Below are 23,158 nucleotides of genomic sequence, written 5' to 3'. Positions count from 1 at the left end.
TCTGCAGTACGCCATTTTCACAACACAGCTGTCTGAATAGGCCACCTAGTTTTAAAAGGGCATGCCTGTACTACAGAGTTTGTGTCTCTAAATATGGAATAAGTAACGAATGTCCATTACTGTGTACTTTCCCATTGGAATCTAATCCCGGTTTCTCAAGTGCTGTGATCTGAGATACAAAAACAAGATGTGGTAGGACTTTCTTTAATGACGTTTAGGGCTCTCTGGATAAGTGCCCAGATTTTTCATGGAAACAAATTACCATGTTTTGGTGAGAAAAAAATTATCTTGTTGAAGATAAAGCTGGTGCAGTTTAGGCGTTCAAACTGCATAAGTGATTTTTGTTTTGTAATGCTTTCTTTATTGATCTTATTCTTGTCTTTTGCAAATTTTGCAGTGCAGGCTGCTGTACATTAACATATTGGGTGATAATAGTGTAGGCTTTCTTTGCAGAAATATGGAACCAGGTTGCTTTGATGGATGCAAACACTTGGTACACTAAGCCAAAAAAGAAAACGGCTCTTCAAAAGCCAGTTAATGTCTCTGCTCATGGAGAATTCTGTTTAAAGGGCCTTTGCTGAGGTATGTAAAATAACACAGAGCTGCGAATGGACAGTACCTTCTATTCCAATTCAAGAGTAGTGCTTGAAAGAGCTAGCTATATATCTTAACAGGTTATTCCTGCATGGCTATAGGGTTGAAATACTCAGAGGTGACAACATAATTGAGTAAATTAATGGGATGATACCTTCTCAACAGATTTGAACTTTTGTTTTTGAAACATCAATTTATCCCCATGTGTCAGTGTGTGCTTTCTAGCCCTTTTGACGCATGGATCCATATCACTCACGTAGGCTGCCTGTCTATGATGAATGCAGACAGATGCTGTGCTAATTGCCTGTGCTTGAGGAGGGCTTTGAAGTGATTTATGAAAACGAGTCAAAACAGGAGCTTGATGGCCTTTGTTGTGAACTCGCCCCCTCCTGGTGGAACGCACAGATGAAATATAAACGCATGCATAGCTGGAGTCAGAACGTTTCCTCTTTTGCCTCATAGGCAGACATAAAAAGGCATTAGCCTGACACCTCAGTTATTTCCATTAACTGGAAGTGGATATTAAGTGACATTGATTCATTTGCAGCTCCTCGGCAACCTGACCTGTGGTGAATGATTGAGGTGGAACAGTGATGGTTTTTTACATTAAAGCTCCCCATTTAATTTTCTCCAGCATCTCTTTTAAAGTGTCAGTCTGGCAGGTTCTTCCATAGTTGTGAAACAAGGAGTCATCAGGTGTAAACATTGACCTGCTCCGGTTTGCCTTATTGATCCACAGCCATGCAGCATGTACCTAAGGAAGTGGGGTTGTACTGTATGTATTTTTTTATATACAGGAATCTTGAGCTCCTGTTCTGCATGCTAAATAGCGGGATCTGTGTGTTCAGCTAAAGCCTGAGCAATGTGTTTGTCCTCGGCAGGGACAAGCTATCTCTCAGCAAGAACATCGAGAAGCTGGAGACAGAGCTCAGCCAGTGGAAACTTAAATACGAAGAGCTTAATAAGTCCAAACAGGAGGCTCTGAAGCAGGTGAGAGAGTGAGCAGTTGGAGAATTAAAACCCCCCACACATGCACTTAATCTTGGCAGCAGAGTTAAAACACACATGGAATTCGTACACCTATATCTGGAGCCCTGAGATATATTGACCGATGATGCAAAACAAAATTCTGCTGTGCCATTCCAGAGTCCTGGGGTGTCAAACCCTGATCTTAGAGGGTTTGTATGTCTGCAGGTTTTCAGTCTTAATGGGACCAATTTAACAGCTTCTCCTGGAACCCTGCAGACACATTGGCCCTTCAGCACCAGGGTTGAATACACATATATGTCCCTTTGCAGAGACTGCCACGGATCCTACTGGAAATATAACCATGCTTATTACAGTGAAAATGCTAAAGTAATCCAGTGCAGTATAAAGTATCCAGCTAAAGTATCCAGTGCATTTTAATGTGTGAGGATGTTGTAATATCCTAGTAGAAGATAAAAATAGAACACCTGTTTTCTAATTTCTTTGAAGTATGTTTTTGTTTTTTACTCTATTCCACTATTTGTATTTGGTTTTTTTTCTTAAAGCATGATTGCTTACAAATTTAAAGCAATTAGTAATTAAAATCCTTTTGAAACAAAGCATAATATCTGAGCACAAAAATTATGCATTAACTAACATTAGACTTGCACTATAATTAATGATAGGGCGCATATCCATGTTGTGCCAGGATAATTATGCCATTAAACACAACAGTATAATTTTTTTTATTGCAAAATATATATTCTGGTCACCACAGTGGTGACCAGAAGAGGGCTCCCAAGTTTCAGGAAACTGTGTCAAAGGGAGGCCTTAAAAGTACAGGCCACTAGCAGCACTTACTTTACCAGTGGGGTCAACATCAGGGATGATATTTCAAGAATGAAAGGAGACCCGATTTTCAGGAGCCAAATCATGCTTTTCTATCAATTCAGTCTCCAACCACTTTAGATAATCTGCTTCGTAAAGAAAACATATTCGAGGCCCATCTAAAATCCTGTGGTAAACTGTCTTTGATCCGCTAGAAGGAGAGTTTTTTTTTTAAGTAACATTTTTTGTAACCGTGTAATGACTTCAAATGAACGCCTCCAAAAAAGAAAAAAAGAATAAACAGTTTTCTAGTTGTGCCCCTGGGAAGACTTGTCCTGCCATTTTGTGTTTCCACTGGGATGAAGGCCGAGTGATGTCGTGAGGCTGGATGTTTAGTCTGAAATGAAGTGCCCTTTTAGAACCGCAGTTAAAGATCTGCTCTCAGGTCCCAGTGGTATAATGGATTTGACAATGTCTCCATGCTTTATTAGTCTAGTTTTGTCCCTCTTCCAGTGGGAATTAGTTACACAGCTATGTGCAATGTATGGAGCAGACCAGGGCTTGTCCCCAGGAAAAGGACTGACATTCCTTTAACACTGACAGGCTGAAGGAATCGAACCTATTTAGCCTTGAACAGAGAGGATTACGAAGGATGACTTCCAAGTCATCAAAGGCATTGTTCCATTGGACGTCTAAAGAATGAATAGTGGAACACTAACCAGAAGACACAAGTATTAACTGCATGGAAAGGCTTTTAAAACTGAGAACAGGGGGGGTACTTCTTTACCCAAGGGATTGTGCATGCATGGACCAAGATGCTCATCGAACCAATACCAGGGCTTCCTTCAAGAAACAGCTGGATGAGTCTTTGGACGACTTATCTTCTCGCAACAAAATGGACTAGATGGGCAAAATCGGCCTGCCTTGTTTGTAACCTTCTGTTCTTCTGAAGAGTCTGGCTTTGTGACAGAAGGCAAAGCAGAGCAGGCCAGCATGGGACCGCAGGCCCTGGGTCTGCAGCCTTTGTACCCCGGCGCTTTAACTGGTAGCTTTCTGGGGTGGCATTGGTTGTGGTTGCAAAGCTACTGTAATTAAATTACGTCTTGTGCTTCATATGACTCGGCCATTAAAAATCCCACGGCACTGTTTGTAAGAGTTGATGTGTTAACCCTGGTGTCCTGGCTAAATTCCACTCTGGACTTGTGCAATCTGGCCTTCCCGAGTTTCCCTGTTAATTCAGTTGGTGAAGCAATTTCTCGCTCCTCCACCTGATCTGCTTAGTAGCAGGGCAGCTGACGCAAAATGGCCATAACGCATCACGCCTACAGTTGGGGGCTACTCTTCAGGGGTAGAAGAAGTGGGTCTCCTCATATATTTAAGGTGCTTTGGAATATTCCAAGACAAAAAACACCATATATGGAAATGTACTTTATAGTTATTATTAATTGATATAGACTAACTTTATAAGTACTATAAATCACCTGTTCTGTTTCGAAAATTAAAATCCATTTGAATGCAGCCTCGCATTCCAATGGATTCAGTTCTTTATTGGTCAGATGGAATCTAATTCCAAGCTTTATAGCCTACTTTTTATTCTAAGATTCTAGTCTTGAATACTAAAATGTCCAGAAGAAGAAGCATTCAGTATTTATATACAGTCATATGTTCATATATTTTTTCTGCTTTTCTCTGACCACATTTGAGATTGGAGAAGTTAAGATGTGTATATTTTACCGTGGAGTTTCAAGGACTCCCAGGGAATGCGTGCGTGCAGAGACTGTGCTCAGTGTTCAGACTCGGTGCAGTGACGGGGTCCTCTTCTCTCTCGTATCCCCGCCCAGCTCAACCTGCTGAAGGAGGTGCACCAGGACGAGCTGGGCCGCATGTCGGAGGACCTGGAGGATGAGCTGGGAGCCCGCTCCAGCATGGACAAGAAACTGGCCGAGCTGCGTGTGGAGGTGAGGCCCGGGACTAGGGGGTGGGTGTCCTCATATCCTCCAAAAACCCAAAATAAAAACTGACCTTCGGGAAGCACGCATATTCTCATTTGTTCAGAAACATGAAGTAGATCGCCCCAAGTTCAAGTAAAAACCTGTGGTTCCATTGCTGTATATGCAGTTATCATGGGGCTCCCGCTGTGTAGACAACTTTAAGGAATTGCATCATATGACACAAAAGCATTTGGGTCCTTATTTTTAGCCTTTGCAGGAAGCAGGAATAAAAGATGCAGCGGTCTACAGATTAAGGAGGGGAGGCAGAAGAAAATGGCGCTGTAAATGGCATTGTTATTTCCAAGCTTCTTCAGCATCTCCTCCGCGTGGGGATCAGGCTGTTTTGCCAGACAGTTTTTCTCGGGGCTCCAGTTAGGAATAGGCAGGCCTGCCTATGGCTTTTTGTTGATGCCCCTCCCAGTGGCTCTCTTGCCTCGGCTGATAGGGACCCCTGCTCAGATGTCTTCCTGGTTCTCTTTCCAGCGTTCAGCTTGCAGCGTGTGCAGCGAACTGCTTCAGATTTCAAAAACATTCCTCCCAGTGTAAAACAATCATTTGTCAGACTGCATGTTTTTTAAATAATGACCAGTCGGCAATATTGCCTAATACTGTGTATGCATACAGGACTGTTGTACTCTTATTGTTTTGCTGATGTGCAGTCTGCATGTAAGAACTAAGGAAGAACAACAGATTTTAATAAAGCCAAGTACTGAAATGACCTGGACTCAGGCGTTGGCCTCTGATCCTTTCACTGTCATTTCTCCCTCCCTCGCATTCTTTCCAGGGCTATAATTTGTGATGGGAAAATACATCAACAAAAGCTGCACTTGAAGCTCTCAGCACACTGAAATGGACACACTCTTTGGGCTAACACCCTAGCAACAACCTGTTTCACACTGAGAGTGCGTCATCCATGTCAATGCGGATCGCAATAAAACGAAAACCTTTATTATTTTTATTGACAGAAAATGGCATTCCCCCCCCCCCCCCATCCTGAGATCAGACATGCCCATGGGGGGCACGACAACAGACCCCTTGCCCTGCCATGATAACAGCAGGCTTTTTTTTTATCAAGTGCAAGCACAATGTTTGGCAACACAAGGTGTTTTTTTACCCATAATGCAGCCACTCACAATTTCAGTGTTGAAGGACAACAGAATTGAAAAATGCCTCCACGCGGACAGACTGAATAGTGAGTGGGGGTGAATCTGGAGGCCGTAGGGAGAGCGATGGAGACCTTCCTGGGTCGGCCAGCAGGGTGTGTCAGCACTGTGTAACCCCTCCCCCAGCAGGCGGGAGCTATCACGCTCCACTGCCTCTCTATTTTGTCCGGCGCAATCCATCGCTGTCAGCACAGGCTGGATTACAACATGCAATCCTTTTACGCAAACTGCCTGGAAAAATCAGTGTCTGTGAAGGGAGCTCTCTTGGCCAGGGGGTGCGAGGTGGCCCTGGGAGGGTTCAAGCTGCTGCTGCTGCCAGCTAGCCTTGCCAGTCTGCTGGAGTCTGGGGCAGCACTGGCTGCTGGTGCAGAACTGGGGCCCAGGCTTGCTGGTCTTCTGAATGAGCACTCAGCTCGGCTTCTCGGGCTGAGCTAGGGTTAGGGTTAGAATCACCGACACTCTTTGGTTTCACTTATCATGGTTACACTTCAAAAGCACTTCAAAAATAATAAGAGTGTTTGACAAGTAGAATGGTATTTTTTCAATGCTCTTTATGATAGGAGCAGTTTATTGTAAATGACCTTTTACATCTGTAAAGCAATGATAATAACAGTTAAACATTACTTTTTCTTTGTGTATGTTATGCCCTTGCACTTAGCCATAGCATCAACAAATGTTGAGTTTTTGTGGGAAAGCTAAGCCTAATCCTACTTCAAGCCTAGTTCCCAGCCATTTAGTAAGCTGTATGTCAATATATACCATTTGTTTGAGTTGAAAATGTGCCTCACTTAATCAAGCTATTACCCTGAAACAACCAAACATACTGGGCAGGAGTTTCTCACAAAGTCGCCATTCATCAGGGGCCTTACTTCGTCTAAGAGATGAAGAGCCTAATTAAAGATTTTAATGTATAAGACATTAACGTCTGATTGAAGAGTCAGGAAAATTTGCACAAATACACACCCTGTTCCAAGCCTGTGTTTATTTGATTGAACTGGGATTGATGCGTGGATCAATTTCAAAACAAAAATAGGTCTTATCACTCTTAAGCTTTTGTTTTATAGCCTAAAAATTCTTAGTCTTTGAGTGAGTGTGTGTATGTCGCACACAGCCAAAATGTTAATTGAATCTAACCCTCGCTGTGAGTTCATCTGTATCAGAGCCATTGCATGAAGCTCTGTCTGTCCATCTGGACCTCATCAAGGTCAGTCCCTCCATTATCGCCCTCTAGTCTTATTAACCCTGTCTGATGTACAAATATCCTGCAGCATGATTCCACTCAAGCCAAAATAAATCTCTACAAGTGTCAGAGTAATAGTTATTATATTCTTTGATCAATGTTCAGCATACTAAATGAAGAAACCGTTTCCTTCAGTGGTAGCCAAAACATTACATACATTAACATTTTTGCAGTCACTGACATAAATATAATGCCAAGTTGAAATTGCTTTTAAATAAGGTGGTTTGGACACTTTGTGGTTGGTATTTTATTCAGAACTTGCTGGTTGTTATTTTTTGTTAGCACAGTGACACAAACAGAAATTCTCCTGGCTGAGCAACAGTGAAATATTGTCTTTCATCCATGCTGAAAGCGGTTTTTCCTCTCCTTTTTTCGGTGTCTTCAAAAGATGCATCGCACATTTCCAAAGCCCTGAAGTAGGCCTGGCTCCTGAACGCTCGTCTCCAGTTTCCGAGAGAGTTTTATCTCGGATTTAACTTTCTCCCATGCGAGAGGGAGTCTGCCCCGCTGTGATCTAGGAAGTTATCTTTGGGAAACAGGACATTCTTTCTGATGTCTTTGACTGCTTGCCAGACAGAGCAGAGAAAGGGGACGATTGCCCATCTTCTCTCTTAAACGTCCGAAACAACTTTCATGGCTTCCCTCTAGTTTTTTTTTAATACATTTCCCCCCATTTATAGTTTGTAATATTTTGGAACTAAAATTGAGGGCTTTTAATGATTTTACCACATCTTTCTTTAGAGCCGTCTTTCATGCAGTTTGTGAATTTTTGACAGCCGTCTCACTGCCAGTAGAATTTGACACGATGCGTGCTTCATACCTTCTTGTAATCATTTGTTCCTCTAGGCTAGGCAGCTTGGAGAGCCCAGACTGCTTCATTTTCCACTTCGTACCTGTAACGAGGCTGATCCATTAATCCCTCTCTCTCCTGGACCTCTGACTTCCTGGCTCTCTCTCTAACTGTGTCCCCTCCTGTGCTGCTGGCCCCTCAGATGGAGCGGCTCCAGGCGGAGAACGCGGCGGAGTGGGGCCGGCGGGAGCGGCTGGAGACGGAGAAGCTGACGCTGGAGCGGGACAACAAGAAGCTGAGGGGGCAGATCGAGGACCTGGAGGAGCAGCTGGCCCGCAAGCGCAGGCAGGCGGCCAGCGCCCTGGACACCGACCTCAAGAGCATCCAGAGCGAGCTCTTCGAGAGGAACAAGGTGAGGGCGGAGCGGGCCGCAGGCCTGAGCTGATGAATAATGAACCACTGTTCGGTGGAGGAAGAGCGCTCTTCTAAATGGGTTTTCTAATGCCGTGGTTTAGCACTTTGAGAGACAAAGAGAAAGGAAGAAGCAAAGACCGTGGCCTAGGGTCCCTTCCCACTGAAGGCCTTGTGAGGGCTGTTCAGTGGTGAACTTCAGAGACCTCGTTCAGCAGTCGATAATTCTGAATCACCCAGGCAGGTGTGGCAGTGAGAAAATAAAAGAGAAAACAGACCAACCCGGCCATGATTGCTTAAAATGGATGTTTCCCCCTGTCTTTTGTACTGCTAGAGAACCACATTGTACACCAGTAATGTGTATAATGTACACATGTACACAGTGATGTTTTCATGAAGTACTCTCAGTTAGTACATTGCACAGGATTTTAGGCAGTTCCAGAACTGGTTTCAGTTCAGTCATCAGCATCCCCATTTATAGATTTCTTCTCGCTTGAAGACCACGCGCCATAAATAGAGAAAGGCTGTCAATGCACAGTCTGCTTTGAGAAAGGTGAAGCAGGGACGTCCAGACTCCATCTTGAGCCTCTCTGCCCGAGACATTAAGTGTTTGCTTTCACCAAAGGCGCCTATTTTTTTTTTACTCTCTGTCCAGCTATATCTCCGTGTCCAGTGAGTAATCTGCAAGACCAGGTGTGCCTTTATAAGAATCTATTAAAGAAATCTATTAGGAAATAAAAAACACTTACTGGCAGGGTTTATGAGTGCCATTAGGAGTTGAGCTGTTTCAGGAATGGGCGATTTATAGGCTTGGCTTAAAGCATTTCGCGGGGTAGGCTATAAATCTCCCAGCCCGCTTTTCTCCAAGTGCTCAGGGTGCGGCCAAGCAGCTGACTTAAGGCCAGGCTTGGGGAGTTTGAGACTCAAGAGAACATGATAGCAAATTTCCTCTTACTCCCCCATCCTTCCTTCCATCAGTGGGCAGTAGGAATGAAGGGTCTTCAAGCTACTGAGGCTATAGAAGCTGGCTAGTGTAGAAGACCCTTCGGGGGAGGAGATGAAGAGGTAGCAGTGATTAACGTGACCCGTAGCTGAGACTGATATATTGAGCAGGCTATGAAGGTTGCAGCCGAGACAGAGATTAAGACATAATCCAGGAGCCGAGACAAGAATAAACTGAGATTAATAAAAGGGATCAATGAAATAAAATCGCAAAACTGCAAAACCCATCCAGAAATGTAGGCAGGATTTCTTTGATTTGAATTGCTTTTCCCAATTTAAATACCGAGGAAATAAAACCGCTGTTCTCTGCTCTGATAAAAGCCTTTTATAGATCTGTAGCGTTGGAATTGCCTCTTTCAAACAGGGTGTGCCTCTTCCAAATAGTTAAAAATGTGTAATACCAGCATAGGACTGTTCAGTCGTGAAAACAAACAAGAAATTAAAATCATTGTCATACAGAGGATAACATGAGATCCAGAGGTAAAAGAGATTAATGCGGGTTGCACTTGCTATTGAGACGGATGTATGGACTGAGTTATGAGGACGGAAACAGATGCGGAGATTAAGACGCAACACAGACTCTCAGGCAAAATGAAGTGAGATTGATAAAAAATGCATAAAGGTACAGAGTAAAGAAAACAGTCCGCGGCAGGTATATAGATTGATGTCTTCTGCAGGAATGCGCTTTGGGCAATGGGTAAAAAGTTTGGACACGGACACGCCGTTAGATAGAGATGGATGAGGGTCTGGCAGCAGACAGTGCGTGCAGAGATGTAGAAGCATCTTTATGGAAAGCCAAGTGTGTGGGCCGAGGAGATGAAGAAAGATGGAGAAGGGAAGACCAGGTCGCAGTATTTTTATGTACCTGAAAATGGATCAGCTTTAGGAAATTAGTAAAGGTCGAATGGAGATAGCAATGATAAGGTTGTCCTTGCGCTGATGAATCTGCTTCGTTCCTGCAGAAGTGATGGTTTCGAGTTGTATTGGCCCCTACTTGAATTGGAGTGAGGGGCAGAAAGGCATCAGAGCCCGTCCTGATGGTTGTGGGGACCCCGTCTGCCTTCTTTATGGAAATGGCTTTTAATTTTAAGTATCCGAAGGCAGAGGTTTGACCGGGGAGCTGTGTCAGTGTACGGGCTATGAAGGAACAAGCAGAGGTTGACTCCACTCTGAAAAGCAGAAAGAAAAAAATATTTCGGCTGTCGGACCTCCTCCTTCAACTGCTTTGCTGCTTTCTTCTGAAATAGTGTTTTTGTTTGTTTTTACTTAAAGGAGAAAAGGGAAAAGCAGCACATCTAAAGCTGCTTGTGTGATATTTCATGGATAGATATAGATGGATGTTTTGACTTCAGTTAGTCAATTGGTGACTCAAATTAATTTCCAATCACTTTCCTGTTGGGAAAATCTGCAGTCTCTGTATGTTGTGGCTGCCAGTAACACAACTGTTTTGAGGTGCGTAGAAGTCCTGATGAAATGTTGTATGACACTGATTTGATCTTTATTTCATAGTCCTGTTAATTTCTATAATTAATTTTAGTTCTTACATGAAAGACAGTGTTAGTTGCCTTTCATTGAAGTGCCTTTTGTGCTTTACATTCAAAGCATTAAGAGTCTAGGCTGCAGAAGGTGCTTCTACATTGTGGGAAGTTAGTAATTAAATGATCGGGCAGACAGCGATTTCAATAAAAGATCTAATAGCTATGATGACTTAATCTGTATTTTATTTTTAAGGGGCAAGCTCAAATTATACGAAGAACAGTAAAAAAAGACACCCAGATAAACTGTTACAGCCTTTCTCAGTATTAATTGCTCGTCTTTTTATGTTGATATAAAAAGCTGCCAATTCCCTGGGCTATTTCCATTCCATTAAACCGAGCTTTAAAATTCAGATCATTCCATTTTCGTTTGTGGAACGTCGATGAGGATATGTCTGCACTTTAAACAGAGTGGTTCTTTGTGGGGGGAAAAAAAACTAGGGGACAAAATGTACTTTTCTTTTCTTAATGCTCTTGATGTAGACAGAGAACACCTCAATCATATAAAATGTTTGCCTACAAATTCAGTTAACAGAACGTGTGTGCAAAAGACTGCAGTCTCCTCTTTGAATGAAACAGAGGCTGAATTCTCTCTTCTCTCCTGAACAGCCTTTATTTTATTTTCTTTTTTGCTGGACAGGTATAATTCCATGAGGGTGGGGGGGGGGTAAAAAACTGTCTTCTTTTTGAAAGATATCATTTGATACAAATGCTTCTTTGATATCTGTCCGACTCGAGACAGGTTGTACAACCTCTTCTGAGCAATGATGTGTTTCCGTGAAGCATAACCGAAATGCAGAATCATTCCCAGACAGAACAGAAACATGAAAGCAATCCCGCTGAAGGTAACCTCAAGATTTTGGCATAATTTCTGTGTACCTGCCAAGGGAGCGTTTTGTTTTAATTATTTTGCAGAACAGGAGTGCTGTGTGTCCTTTTGATTTGTTTTAACACAGTGTAGCAAGGTGGGTCTATCACAGAGCAGACAGTGTTACATCTCTCTGAAGAGAATTGGAACTTATCACATTGGACTCTGAAGCCCAGGTAGCTAAATAATGAACATGACTACAAGGTTTAGGTATATGTCTCGGAGATGAGACCTTTTAAATAGAGCTCTTTTATAAAAGTTACCTCTACTCCTGTTTTTTTTTACAAAAGAGATTGGCTTTAAAATGGGATTTAAGTCCAAAGCTATATCCCCCCTTTCTTTTAAACAAAATATTGTTTTAAATAGGTTATGTTTTTTCAGCTGTTGGGGGGGGGGGGGGGAACCTGTGACACGGATGATAGACAAAGCATCTTGAAACAGGTTTTTGTTTAATTATTTACAGCTTATTCCATGGAGATTTTCCAAGGTCTTCTCATAATTCACTGCTTCAATGCTGCATAAAACAGTGACTTTGTGACCCCAATCTTTTTAACAGAAATCTTTCTCCCTTCATTGCCCTGCCTGCTCAGCCTGTTTCACATGCACGTATTGCTGCCTAGGAAAATACCATTATTTCACCTGTGCTCCTTTTTTTATATAAAAACAGATCATTAGTTTAAAGAAAAAAAATGACTGAAGTATAATTACTGGTTTTAGGGCATCACAGATTCTGGGAATGACACAAAAGTTGAATTCTCCAAGGTTGAGTCCATGATATTGAATACATTTCCATTTGTTTATTTTTTCCTCTGAGGTATTTGAAGGAAGTGTGTTTTGGAGCCTGCAGAACGTTCGAAGTAAGGCACTGTCCTTCGTTCTGCCCTTAAACTCCAGCCCTTGCCTGTCTTTGCCACTCGTGCTGCTCAGGGCCGGTACCAGGAGGGAATTGTAGGTGCCATAGCTACTTTGCAGACTGCACTGCTCCTCACACAGATGGTGTGCACGACACTGCAGTATTCTCTGCCAGGGAGCCTGATGTTCCTGCAAGGTGTGCATTTTTCAGACTGAGTGCTGTGAACAAAAGACACGCTGCCTAACAAATGGGTGCTCAAGGAAATGGAAATGCTAAGCCTCATTAGTGAAGGATTTATTTCGGGGACATAATGTGTAGTCCACATAACTGCTTCTTCTGCCTATATGCATAGGTAAACATAGATTTTATTAACACGTACTATAAAGTTTCACTGTCACAGACATCATTGATGTTCAGAATTAATGTGTTCTTATTGCTGTAAAATTAAAAGCACAGTGAGAGCAGGGGTGAGCCATCTCCGAAACGAACTTATCAGCAGTATTTTTTTTAATAAACTTGAGTTACCTGCAGGGAACGCACTCAGACCACACGAGAGAGAGAGAGAGAGAGCGAGTGAGTTTGCATCTCTGACAGGAATAAAATATGTTAATAAAGCCAGTTTCTGTAAACAATTATAGGTTAATGGTCTTGATAAGTGAAGCGATTTCTGTTGTTTGCACTACCATCTGCTCGACTCCAGCAAGATCTGGGTCTCGTTTGGATTCAAGCTGCTGTTGCTGCTCGAACATTGTTCCCCCCCACCCCCCCCACCCCTTCCGATTGTCTGCTCCTGCGGTGCTGTGCACTTACAAAACAAGCAAATCTGGCTGTCAGCAAGGAAGTGCCTGTCCTCCTTTGATCAGATACCTGAATCCTGCTTGCTGCCCAAAAAATGGCTCAGCATGGTGTGAAACTGGGTTGCCAACTTTATTATTCTCACAATATTCTACAGTTCTTATTAATAATCCATTTTCTTTATGATTATAGCCAATGGCTATACATTGACATTATAGGTAAGTGTGTCATGAATATAGGAATAAGTTGTCCTTTACTGAATTGCTGTGCGCATTTTGTTTTGCAATTAAAGAGTTTTGGCAGACTAAGAAAACCCCTTGTCTGGCACAAATAAAAACATACAGTACTATGTGAACGGTTAAAAAATGCTTTCAAAAACAAAAAGCTTTTTTTTTTAAAAGTCATATAAGCCATTTGTTGGTATACTGACAGTTTTCCTAAATGTTTTAAGTCCTTAAAAAATCTAGTATCTTTGTTCCAGGTTCTGTGACAGCTCCATCAGATTCGTTTTAAAAAAATCGCTTAAATTGGGCATAAATAGAGCTGAGTGTGTTCCCAGGCTTCTCTCTGCAATGTCAGTTTACTCTTCATGCAGTGCACATGCTCCTGTTTATTTTTCATTTAGCCAGAGTAATTTGTTTTGACCAAGGCCACAACCATCAGCAGTGTATTCCTTTTCAGTTCTTCAAAATTCAAACATAATTTAGGATCAGACATATTTTATTTGCATCCGGAGACTTAGTAAAACACAGAACAAAATAGTTGCCATGTCTGGTATTTTGAAAGTATGTAAAAAATGTAATGGGATTTGTAAACTGCATTAGTGCACAGTTGATGGATATTTACTGACCTTCTTATACTGTATTGGAGGTTTGTTTATTTATTTATCTACATAGATACAATACTGGAAGTGTCTGTTATTTTGTGAAATAAATAGCCTTTATCCATTTTTTCAATGTACCATACAGTATATAGTAACATAACTGGGAAAAAATAAACAGGACAGTTTTCTGTATTTTTTTTCCCAGCACAAGAACACTGAAGGGTTCTTTAAGCATGGGGATATTAGCATGGAGTTGTATGGCTTTGTCTTTCCCACTTTGTCTAGAATAAGAAAATGATATGTCAGCATAAAGTCTCTTTCATAAACTGCTTCTTCAGTTTCCCATCTTATGTGTCTAGTTTGTAACAGATCTTTTCAGGATACTTCAGTATCTTCCTACCTTCTAAAAACATGCCGGATGCGTTAATGGGAAGTTACAAATGGCTCCTCTGTGGGTGGACATGCATCTTGTGGTAAACTGGACTTTCTTTTCGTGCTTAACTAGATTGTCACATTAGGTATATGTAAACGTTTTTTGTTTAGAAATTATATAGGAGAATACATATTCTCAAGGCCTGCTGAGCAACTGCTGGAAAAGTCCAATAAACACAATGAATTTTAATGTTTGAAGGATGACTGTTCTAAAATCTGCAGCAGTATTTGATCCATACCATCTTCAGTGGGTGGATTTTGCCCATTAGGCCTTTCATAATGAAATTTCTGCTGGGATGGTTTCTTTCCATGAAATGATCCTAAGCTGTAATTTTGAAGTCTCCTAGCTGCACTGTTGCAACTCGGTGAAAGCCTAAGTGTACAGCCCAGTGGTTACAACTGCTGTTCATGGCCATGACAGCGTTAAAAATAAACTGCGTCCCTGGAGACTAGTGAACAGGGACGGTTTCAATATTTTGGTAGAGGTTCCTTGCACGTTTTCTTCATACATTGAAGTAACCCACTTACTGTGGCTATGTAATGTGTTCTTAACAAACTTTTTTTTCCCCAATAGTCGGGTAGAGCAGGCCTTAATCCTTGCTCTGCAAGATAACCAGCAGCCCCATTATGTTTATGGATGCTTGAAAATAAATGTAGTTAAAGGAATAGAAAGGTGATGTCAGAGATTTGCTTCACAAAACCATTATAGACCAATTACAGCGAATATGCAGAGCAGCTGTCTTCCACCTGTCTGGAAACAAAACTGTCTGTAAATGAGAGTGGGAGAGAGCAGAGAAAGTGTGGGAAGAAGGCTATTCTGTGTGTACAACTCCTGGGTCCTTGGCCCATCAAATCTTCTCGTTAAAAAAAAACTTTTTAAGAAGCCTTTTAGGTTAGGTCCTAAATACCACAGGGTCTGGGAGGGGTGAACAGCATCCTCTCATTTGGAACTATTCTTATTAGACCCACTGCATTTCCTGTGCTGTGCTAAACACAGGTAGAAGCTGTAGCTGTGTTCTCATTAAAATATCTCTCATTTTTACCACTCTCCAGGGAGACATCGGAAAATATGACCTGTTCTCCGGAGACGGTTTGTTTAAAACACAGAAGCCACGTCCAAAAAAAGAACATGCAGTGCATTCAAGCACAAGCTCAAGAGAGCACTGTAAAAAAACATTGTTTATCAGCAGAATGCTTCTTTTCTCTGAGGCAGATTCTTTTTGGGGGCCTAGGCTTGCCTTATGAAGGCCTGTATAGTATGTTGAAGTCTTTCCCGATTGTGGCTATCTACAGTGAGCAAGGACTACAAAAGAAAGCACGTTCAGTTTTCAAGGGACTGGCAATCTCATTCTGTTTGGCACCAGATGTCTCCTCAGCAAGGGGGAAGGTGCAGCATCTTTTGGAAAAACTGGCTTGTGCTTTTTTTTTTCCCAGAGCACAATCCTGTGTGCAAAGCAGAGCAGCTTCTCCAGAGCAGGAAGGGGAGGCTCACAATAAACAGTACAATTAAAGAGTTTTTCATTAGATACCAGACAATTCAAATTCGAACAGCCTTTTTATTTCCACCAAATGCAGTTGCTCTAGGTTGCATCCTGTTGAACAACTGCCTGCACAGCAATGATGAGTTCCTGTTTCTGACAGGCAGAGATTCATCCCTAAAGTGACAGGCTGGTGAAATGTACAGTAAGTAGGTAGGGCTGTCCTGTCAAACACTGTTTTAATGCAGGTCTAAATAATAAAGAAAAAAAAGGAGCTACCTCTTGTTATTGAAACGTTCTAAGAAAGCACACAACGTGAACTCATAAGAATAACACTGGAAAGTTATTACTTGACTTAACCCAGAGTTAACCCAGAAGTCTGTTTCATGCTCAGTAGTGAACACGTGATCAAAATTGGACACTAGTGGGGAATTAATTCTAGGGCTGAGAAATCGAAACATGTCTCTACACAAAGATTTTCGGGTGCCTGGCTCCTTCACATAGCATTGGCACAAATGTTTAGATGCACTTTGCTGCTAACCTGCCTAACAAGCGGAAGAGATGGTGGCTTCCTCTTGTCTTCTCTTGTTGCACTCTTGATTAAAGAAAACAACCGGTTTTGAGGGGGCGTGGTATCGGCAATGCAGGTGGAGAGAAAAAACTAAGGGAGATGGCGTAAAAAGGCACTAATGTGTGTCTATCGCACTGAGTGTTTTTCAAGAATCCATATGCTAATTACACCCTGTCCCTGGGCAGGTTAGAGAAGGGGCTTACTGCAGTGCTAGCCTCAGGCACCCCTGGAGCCTGGCTGCCTCGCTTCTAATCAGCGCAGGTTAGCGCTGCCGCTGTGTGCTTCTCTGCCCAAGGTCACGGCTGCAGGTCGCTCTCATGTGGCCGTACGGTGCGCACCAAGGAGCGAAGGCTCCGCGGACCTGTGGGGAAATGGTGGATGAGACGTATGTGCGTGCAGGTGTGCTCCCATCTGGAGTCCTCTCGTTGCTCCGCTAGTTTTATCTTTTTTCCCCCCATTGCACATTCAGAGCACATGCTGGATTTTTCTTTTTGGGGGGGGGTCTTATTTTTGCCAGCAGATAACGCCTCAGCGCAGCCGGCTGCTCTGGTTACACAGAAGGGGAAGGCATCACCCCCCCCGCTGACAGCTGGCTGCCCGGAGGAAGGGCCAGACTGAGGTGTGTGACCGGCTCTGCGGCTTGTCGAGGAGTTACCTGGAAGGCCCTCCTGTAGTACGGGAGGCTGATGTCCGTGTTGCGTTGGTGAGGACAGCCAGGCGTTTTGACTAGGTCCCCAGTACTGAGAGGCTGGGATCATCGAGCTAGCCTGGCGGACGTGATCGTGCAGTCGTTGTCACTCCTTTCTCTATCCCACGGTTTAGCCTTCTTATTATTCCCTGGGACCTCGTTTTGCTGCCTAAGGGTACTTTGCCTCATGATGCCCAATTAGATGTCAGAATTCAATAGGCCTTTTTGGAGAGCCCGCAGTGCCATCTCATGGCTAATCATTCTAAATCTTTATGTGGTCGGCTGTGATAATTGGGCAGTGGCGGGTTCAGAAAGGGAAATTAGTGGGGGGGGGGGGGGGGAGAAATTAATTGCGTACCGCTGATTGAAGTCCCTGTGTAAAGGGGCATAGAGAGAATGGCGATTGGATCAGAGAGGCCGGCCGGCGGGCGCTGGAATTTTGAATCGAACGCAACACTATACTTCGCAGGTTCTGCCAGCAGCCGCTTTCTTCCTCCATGAAGAAAAGGTCTACCCGAAGTTCGGGAACAGCCTTGACGTTTAAGCCCGTTATCTTGACCCGCTCAAGGCTTCCCATTGGCAGTGTGTCAGGGTGGGTGTCCGTGCCAGCAGTGCGGTGGCAGTGACCCCCTCAGGCACAGTCGCTCTCTTTGTTTCTGCGCAGTGTAATATATTCACCGACCGCGGTGTGGGTCTGAGACCCAGTCAAGGAGAAACATTTAACAGCCAATCTAGCGTGACTGGAAAGGCAAGTCATTTCTCATGCTGCAGCGATACATCATTTATACTGTGTGTGTAATATGTGCTTGTGTGTGAAATTATTGTTTTAGAATAAAAAATGAAATTATGAAATGTGATTACTGGTATCAGTAAATAAACATGCAGTCTAAACATGGTTAACTAGAGACCATTGTAACCCTGATTGGAAATTAAGGATGCTCGAAACGAGGGTCCGTTAGACCCATCAATAAATCAATTGGGGACTCATCAGTGCAGTGTACCCTTGGGTGTTGCCTGGGGTCGTTACTGTTTTGTCCTTCATTTCAACCGACAGCTCCAGTGGTGAAGACTAAAATACCCAACGCTTAGTAAATAGGCGTCAAACAAGATGATATTTAAAGATCGTGCTTTTCGCCAACTTTCAAATAGTCCCAGGTTTTCAAGTCAGTTGGCTGCAAGCTTCTTTCCGCTTATAGGTACATACTGTAAGCACAGGACAGGTACAAACTGTCAAAAGACAGAATTGAAATTACAAAAAGGTTGTTCTTTTTTTTGTAGTCTAGCTAATAAACAGGCAGCAGAAACCAATTAATGTATGGTAAAAAATTTTGACAGCTTGTAAATTTGTGTTGTTCAGTTTATTTTAAAAGTTCTTGTTTGACTTGTTCCTTGGCTAAAATCCAGGCTTAAATACCCTTCAGTGTCTGGACTCAGGTTGTGTGTTCCATAGAAGGCAGTTCCTGAAATAAATCATTTGTATTTATCAGGACACTATATCAGCAATCAAACTTTTAAAATCTGCATTAGATAAAATTTAAACTGACAATTTTCGGGATAGACTTTTCATGCTGCAGTGCAGAGTGTATATTAATGTGACTGAACCCTGAAAGGTTTCGGAAAGAGAAATATCTGAAGTATTAATTATTTCAACACTTTTTATTTTCATAATTTAATTTTTAATTTATTTTTGCCACTGATTTCTTATATACAGTACTCACCCAGTCCAGATTTGTCGATCATGTCCTTATATCCCCACTCCCAGTCCTCTTTGCCTACATGGGAAGAATGAGGAAGTGCCAACAGGCTCCGCCCACCCGCTCACCCATCAGGCACTGCAGCAAAGGTTTAGCATTGATTGGAGGAGAGTTTCTGCCTTTAATGATGTCATCATCATAAGGCCGCAGGCACCCATGGAAATGCAGAGGACATTGTCATGGAAACGCAGGTGTCGTTGTGTTGCTGGGCACCAGGAGAGCTCTGGCTGACTAATTGCAACGTTGTCCCCGGTGAAGGCAAACCAATTTGGTGCCAGTCACATTTGGCTAGTAACATAACCTAGGCTCGAGTTCACAACATCTGAAATATACCAACTAGCAAAAGATTCAAACAGTAAAAACTTACAGCTTTAAAAAACATTTTAAATATTGTGTTTGATTGCAGTGAGTCCAAAGGACCCGCGTCAGTGGTGGTACAGAAGTGAGTGTTTGTGTTTCAGTGGGCTTGAAGGCCTCTCACTGCCTGTCGCTGTTGGGTTTTTCTGGCGGTTTGCCATCCTGTCTTTTCCTCTTCGACGTTCTCTGTGACCCACATTTCCTTTGCAGTGTGCCAGGGGAGCCAAGGTACAGCCCCAGAGTCTGGCACCTGTCTCAGGAGACATCTGTGCCGATCACATCCTGGGCACCAGTGATTACAGCTGGTGAAGTTCCCCTGCCACTCCTGGTTCGAGAGTCGTCGTTTCTTTTTCTCAGTCTGTTTAAACCCTTCCCACTTCACAATTTGTTATTCTTGTCACATTCACAATTACTGAATGCTTGACGCGTTGGATTGGAATAGTGTTTGTTTTTCTCTTGCTCTTTTTTGATGCCATTTCTCTCTTTCTCAGCTCATTGCAACCTCCTAATCTGTACTTCTGTTCGGAGGGGAAAATTGCTCTCGAGAAATGTCACAATGCTTTAGAACAGCTATGGTTTTTTTAATGTTGTCATTCCTATATTTTTTTCCTTTTTCATCCAACTATTTTTCTCCATCATTCTTACCCTCTTGGTATGAAACCTTTCCCACAGGGGCTTTATTCTTCTTTTGTTCTTTCTTCTGTTCTTCACCTCGGTGCTTTTTCGCCAGCCCTGCCCCCACCACGTTTGATGCTGTTGTGTTAGATCCTAAAAGTGAGGGGCGCAGGTCACGGGGAGGGGGGTCATCTCTGTTTGGCTGTGACCTTCAGGAGTTCTCTCTGGGGGTCTGGTCCCCCCATCATTCTGCTGCTAGGCACCTAACAGAAATTCTGGAGTTTCTCCAGCTGTAATAGGCCAACACAGGGCACTTTCTAAAGGTGGCAAGCAGGACTCCTGACACTTTCTCTCTGTAGGTGAGAATAACGGCTGTTTTGATCTACAAATCTGACATCACACTGGGGTTTAGACCAAAAAAACAAGAAAGGCCAACGACAGCTACGCAAAGGTACTAATAATACTGCGCATTTTTCCTTTCCCTTCAGCCTTCAGCCAGGCTTAAGAGCCGAATGAATTGTCACCTTTTTCAGTAAGATGAACTTGCCTTCAAATAAATCTGTCATGTGCCCTTTCTCTCCACATTAGTAAGAGAGACGAGAGAAAAGACACCCAATCATTCTCTCTCTTATTTTTATGTCTGGTCCTCACTGCCTCTTGTCCCCTGTGATCGCAGGGCGAGTGTCTCTTTATTAATGCATGTGTCTGGGGCTGGGTGTGAGCCATCCACTCTGCTTAGCTTGGAGTCATGTACTAATTATTCATGGCCTGAGTTCCCTCTGCATTCCCCCCCCCCCCCCCCCCCCAACGCCACCGGTTTGCCAGTGACCATCTGAGTCAGCCCCTTCTGACTCCTTCAGTCTGACTCTGCGTCCCTCCACCTCCTTTTTTGCAAATGTTTTCAATATGAAGTGGAGCAGAGCCTGCCTCAAGCTTCAGTCAGACAGAGACGTACATTGTGTGAGGTCAGTTCTCAGTTTCATTTATAATGCATAATGCTGCCTCCGTCCCTGCCTAAATGACTGAACAAGTTAACTGGCATATCAATTATTAACTCTGATACAAAGCAGAGTTAAGACTCTGCCATCCTCTGAGTGTTATGCAGGCACCCGCTGGTCACTATCGACCTGCGGCTTGGAAGCAGAGCACACGTATCTTGAAGTCTCTGTGACACATACCCAGCTGCTGTAAGCTCTGTTGATGTGTGTGGGCTCCTCTGTCTGTTCTGACGTAGCTGAAGGACCATGTTCACATTCTGCAGGAGTGCTTGAGATGTCCCCTTAAAAATAAACTGTGCCAGTGGTGGATGGAAATCCTAGTCAAGAGTGATGGTATAAAATGCCAGTTTTGCCCAGACCAACACTCATCCTCATGTTGGGAAGTTACTGTATATCTCCTTGTCTCATCTGTATTTAATTTTATGTCCTGGAGATAATCATTTCCCTGCTGGTGATCAGGAAGGCTTAAACCTGTCTACTCAAATTCTTTAACATCAAAGGGGCCAGGATTCTACTATGTGGTAACCTGTCATTTTTGAAAGTTTAAAGGTGTTTACTTTCATTGCCCTAAACCTCTCTACCTTTACCCTAGACCTTAAAAGCTCCATTTGCTTCATTTTTTTTTCCTTTTTAAATCCGCACGATTAACGCAGATCATCATTAATCTGTACAGAGCTTGGTGTGTCAAGTGTGTAGAGGCTGTACAGATTGATCAGCAGTGTCTGAGAAGTGATGTGCAGCAGGGCTCAGTCTGCAGGCATGTGAAGTCTCGTGTTGTCTGCCTGCTGGCATTGTCTACTTGGGGAATTTGCAGAGCTGACATGTCTTTCGATGGCTTTTCTTTATTTGATTAACTACGAACGGAGGGAAGTCAAAAAGTTGACCGATGGGAACCTAATTCCATACATCTTTGTCAGCCGTGACAGCAGATGTCATCGGAATCGTAAAAGTGGTTTTCTATTGTCCTTCGTTGTTCTGTGAAACTGTACAGAAGGGGAAGCTTTGAGAGGAGTATATCCCTTTTTCAGTAAGGTAAAGCATCCACTTCTCACCTTTCATTTATCCTGAAACAAAAGGATGCGTTTCAGTAGGATGTGTCTTCCATGTGTTGTTGTCTGCTGAGTTGATTGTTGGCTTTCAGCCTTAAATGCATATATACATGTACTGTACATAAGAACACAAGAAAGGTTCGAAATAAGAGAAGGCCGTTCAGCCATTTGGGTTGTTTGGTAGGTAAAAATAGTAACTTGATCCAAAGATCTCATCCAGCTTTTTCTTGAATGAGGCCAAAGTCAGTCATATGGTTGGGTAGCTTGTTCCATGCTCCCTCACCCCTTTGTGTAAAGATGTGCCTCCTATTCCTGCTTTTAAATGCAGTTTCTACTTGTTTGCCAACATCTTGTATATAAACAGGTAATGTCAAATTTGTTCAGAGTAGGCTTACAAAGCGCCTGATTGCTAGAGTGGCATTTTAGTACAGTACATCAGTGGGTCACTGCACCTCTCTCTGGGCTGCTTTCAAAAACAAAGATTTGGGGGGGCTTTTATGTGGTCACAATCTACACTTCTGCACCATCTCCCACACAAAACACTCAAGTGCAGGCAAACTTTCTAAACCTGTCATTCCATAACACGGGAAAAACGGTGCTTGGAAGAGCAGTTAGCATGAAAAAAAACAGCTCTGCACACGTGCCTGTATGACTAATGTACAGTTCTTCTCTCAATGCAGACTGTTTGACCAACACTGATCCTAAGCAGGCAGTAGTAGTTATCAACTAGTAATGCGCACATGACAGGAATTAATATCGCTGAAGAACTCTTACTTCCTCTCTGCGTCTTGTGCTGCTACTCCACATTGGAGAGGCCTGCTGTTGGTGACTAAACAGCTGCCTTTCGCCGTCCCCCCTGCAGGAGCTGGCCGACATGCGCCACGTGCACTCCAAGCTGAAGAAGCAGTACCAGGAGAAGATGGCAGAGTTGGCGCATGCCAACCGGAGGGTGGAGCAGCACGAGGGCGAGGTGAAGAAGCTGAGGCTGCGGGTGGAAGAGCTGAAGAAGGAGCTGGCGCAGGCTGAGGATGAGGTGAGCCTGCCAGGATCCGGGCCACATCCGGCCTGCAGGACAGCTCCGTGGTCGGGTATTGGACAATGCGCCAGAGAGGTCCATGAAGAATAGGTTCTAAAATTAGGTTTGCCATTGTTTTAGGATACTGAAGCCCAAAGCCCTAAAGTGTACTGAAATTTTACATGGCAAAGTGTCTCTCATGGCTCATTGGGCACAGATATGTACTTCCTGACCGGTTTAATAGTGAGAAGGCAGGTTTGTTGATTGATTGTTCCCTGTGCTGGTGAGCCCAAAGCGTGTCTTTTCTTTAAAAAGTTCAAAGTTTGGTAGCTGAATTGAATT

The 23,158-nt window shown here is 43.2% G+C and overlaps 1 protein-coding gene across 1 annotated transcript in view; it reads left to right on the top strand.

Annotated features, from left to right (window-relative positions):
• ccdc102a (coiled-coil domain containing 102A) overlaps positions 1-23,158 on the top strand; it is a 63,021-nt gene that overhangs the window by 27,320 nt on the left and 12,543 nt on the right. The window contains exons 4-7 of the mRNA XM_088939298.1: positions 1,476-1,584; positions 4,230-4,346; positions 7,775-7,984; positions 22,664-22,834. Coding sequence (XP_088795424.1) covers positions 1,476-1,584; positions 4,230-4,346; positions 7,775-7,984; positions 22,664-22,834 — 607 coding nt within the window. The remainder of the gene's footprint in view (positions 1-1,475; positions 1,585-4,229; positions 4,347-7,774; positions 7,985-22,663; positions 22,835-23,158) is intronic.

Source organism: Atractosteus spatula, chromosome 21, assembly GCF_055471065.1.
Source record: "Atractosteus spatula isolate fAtrSpa1 chromosome 21, fAtrSpa1.hap1, whole genome shotgun sequence".
In the NCBI taxonomy this organism is placed as follows: Eukaryota; Metazoa; Chordata; class Actinopteri; order Semionotiformes; family Lepisosteidae; genus Atractosteus; species Atractosteus spatula.
This window is presented reverse-complemented; position numbering and strand designations above follow the sequence as displayed.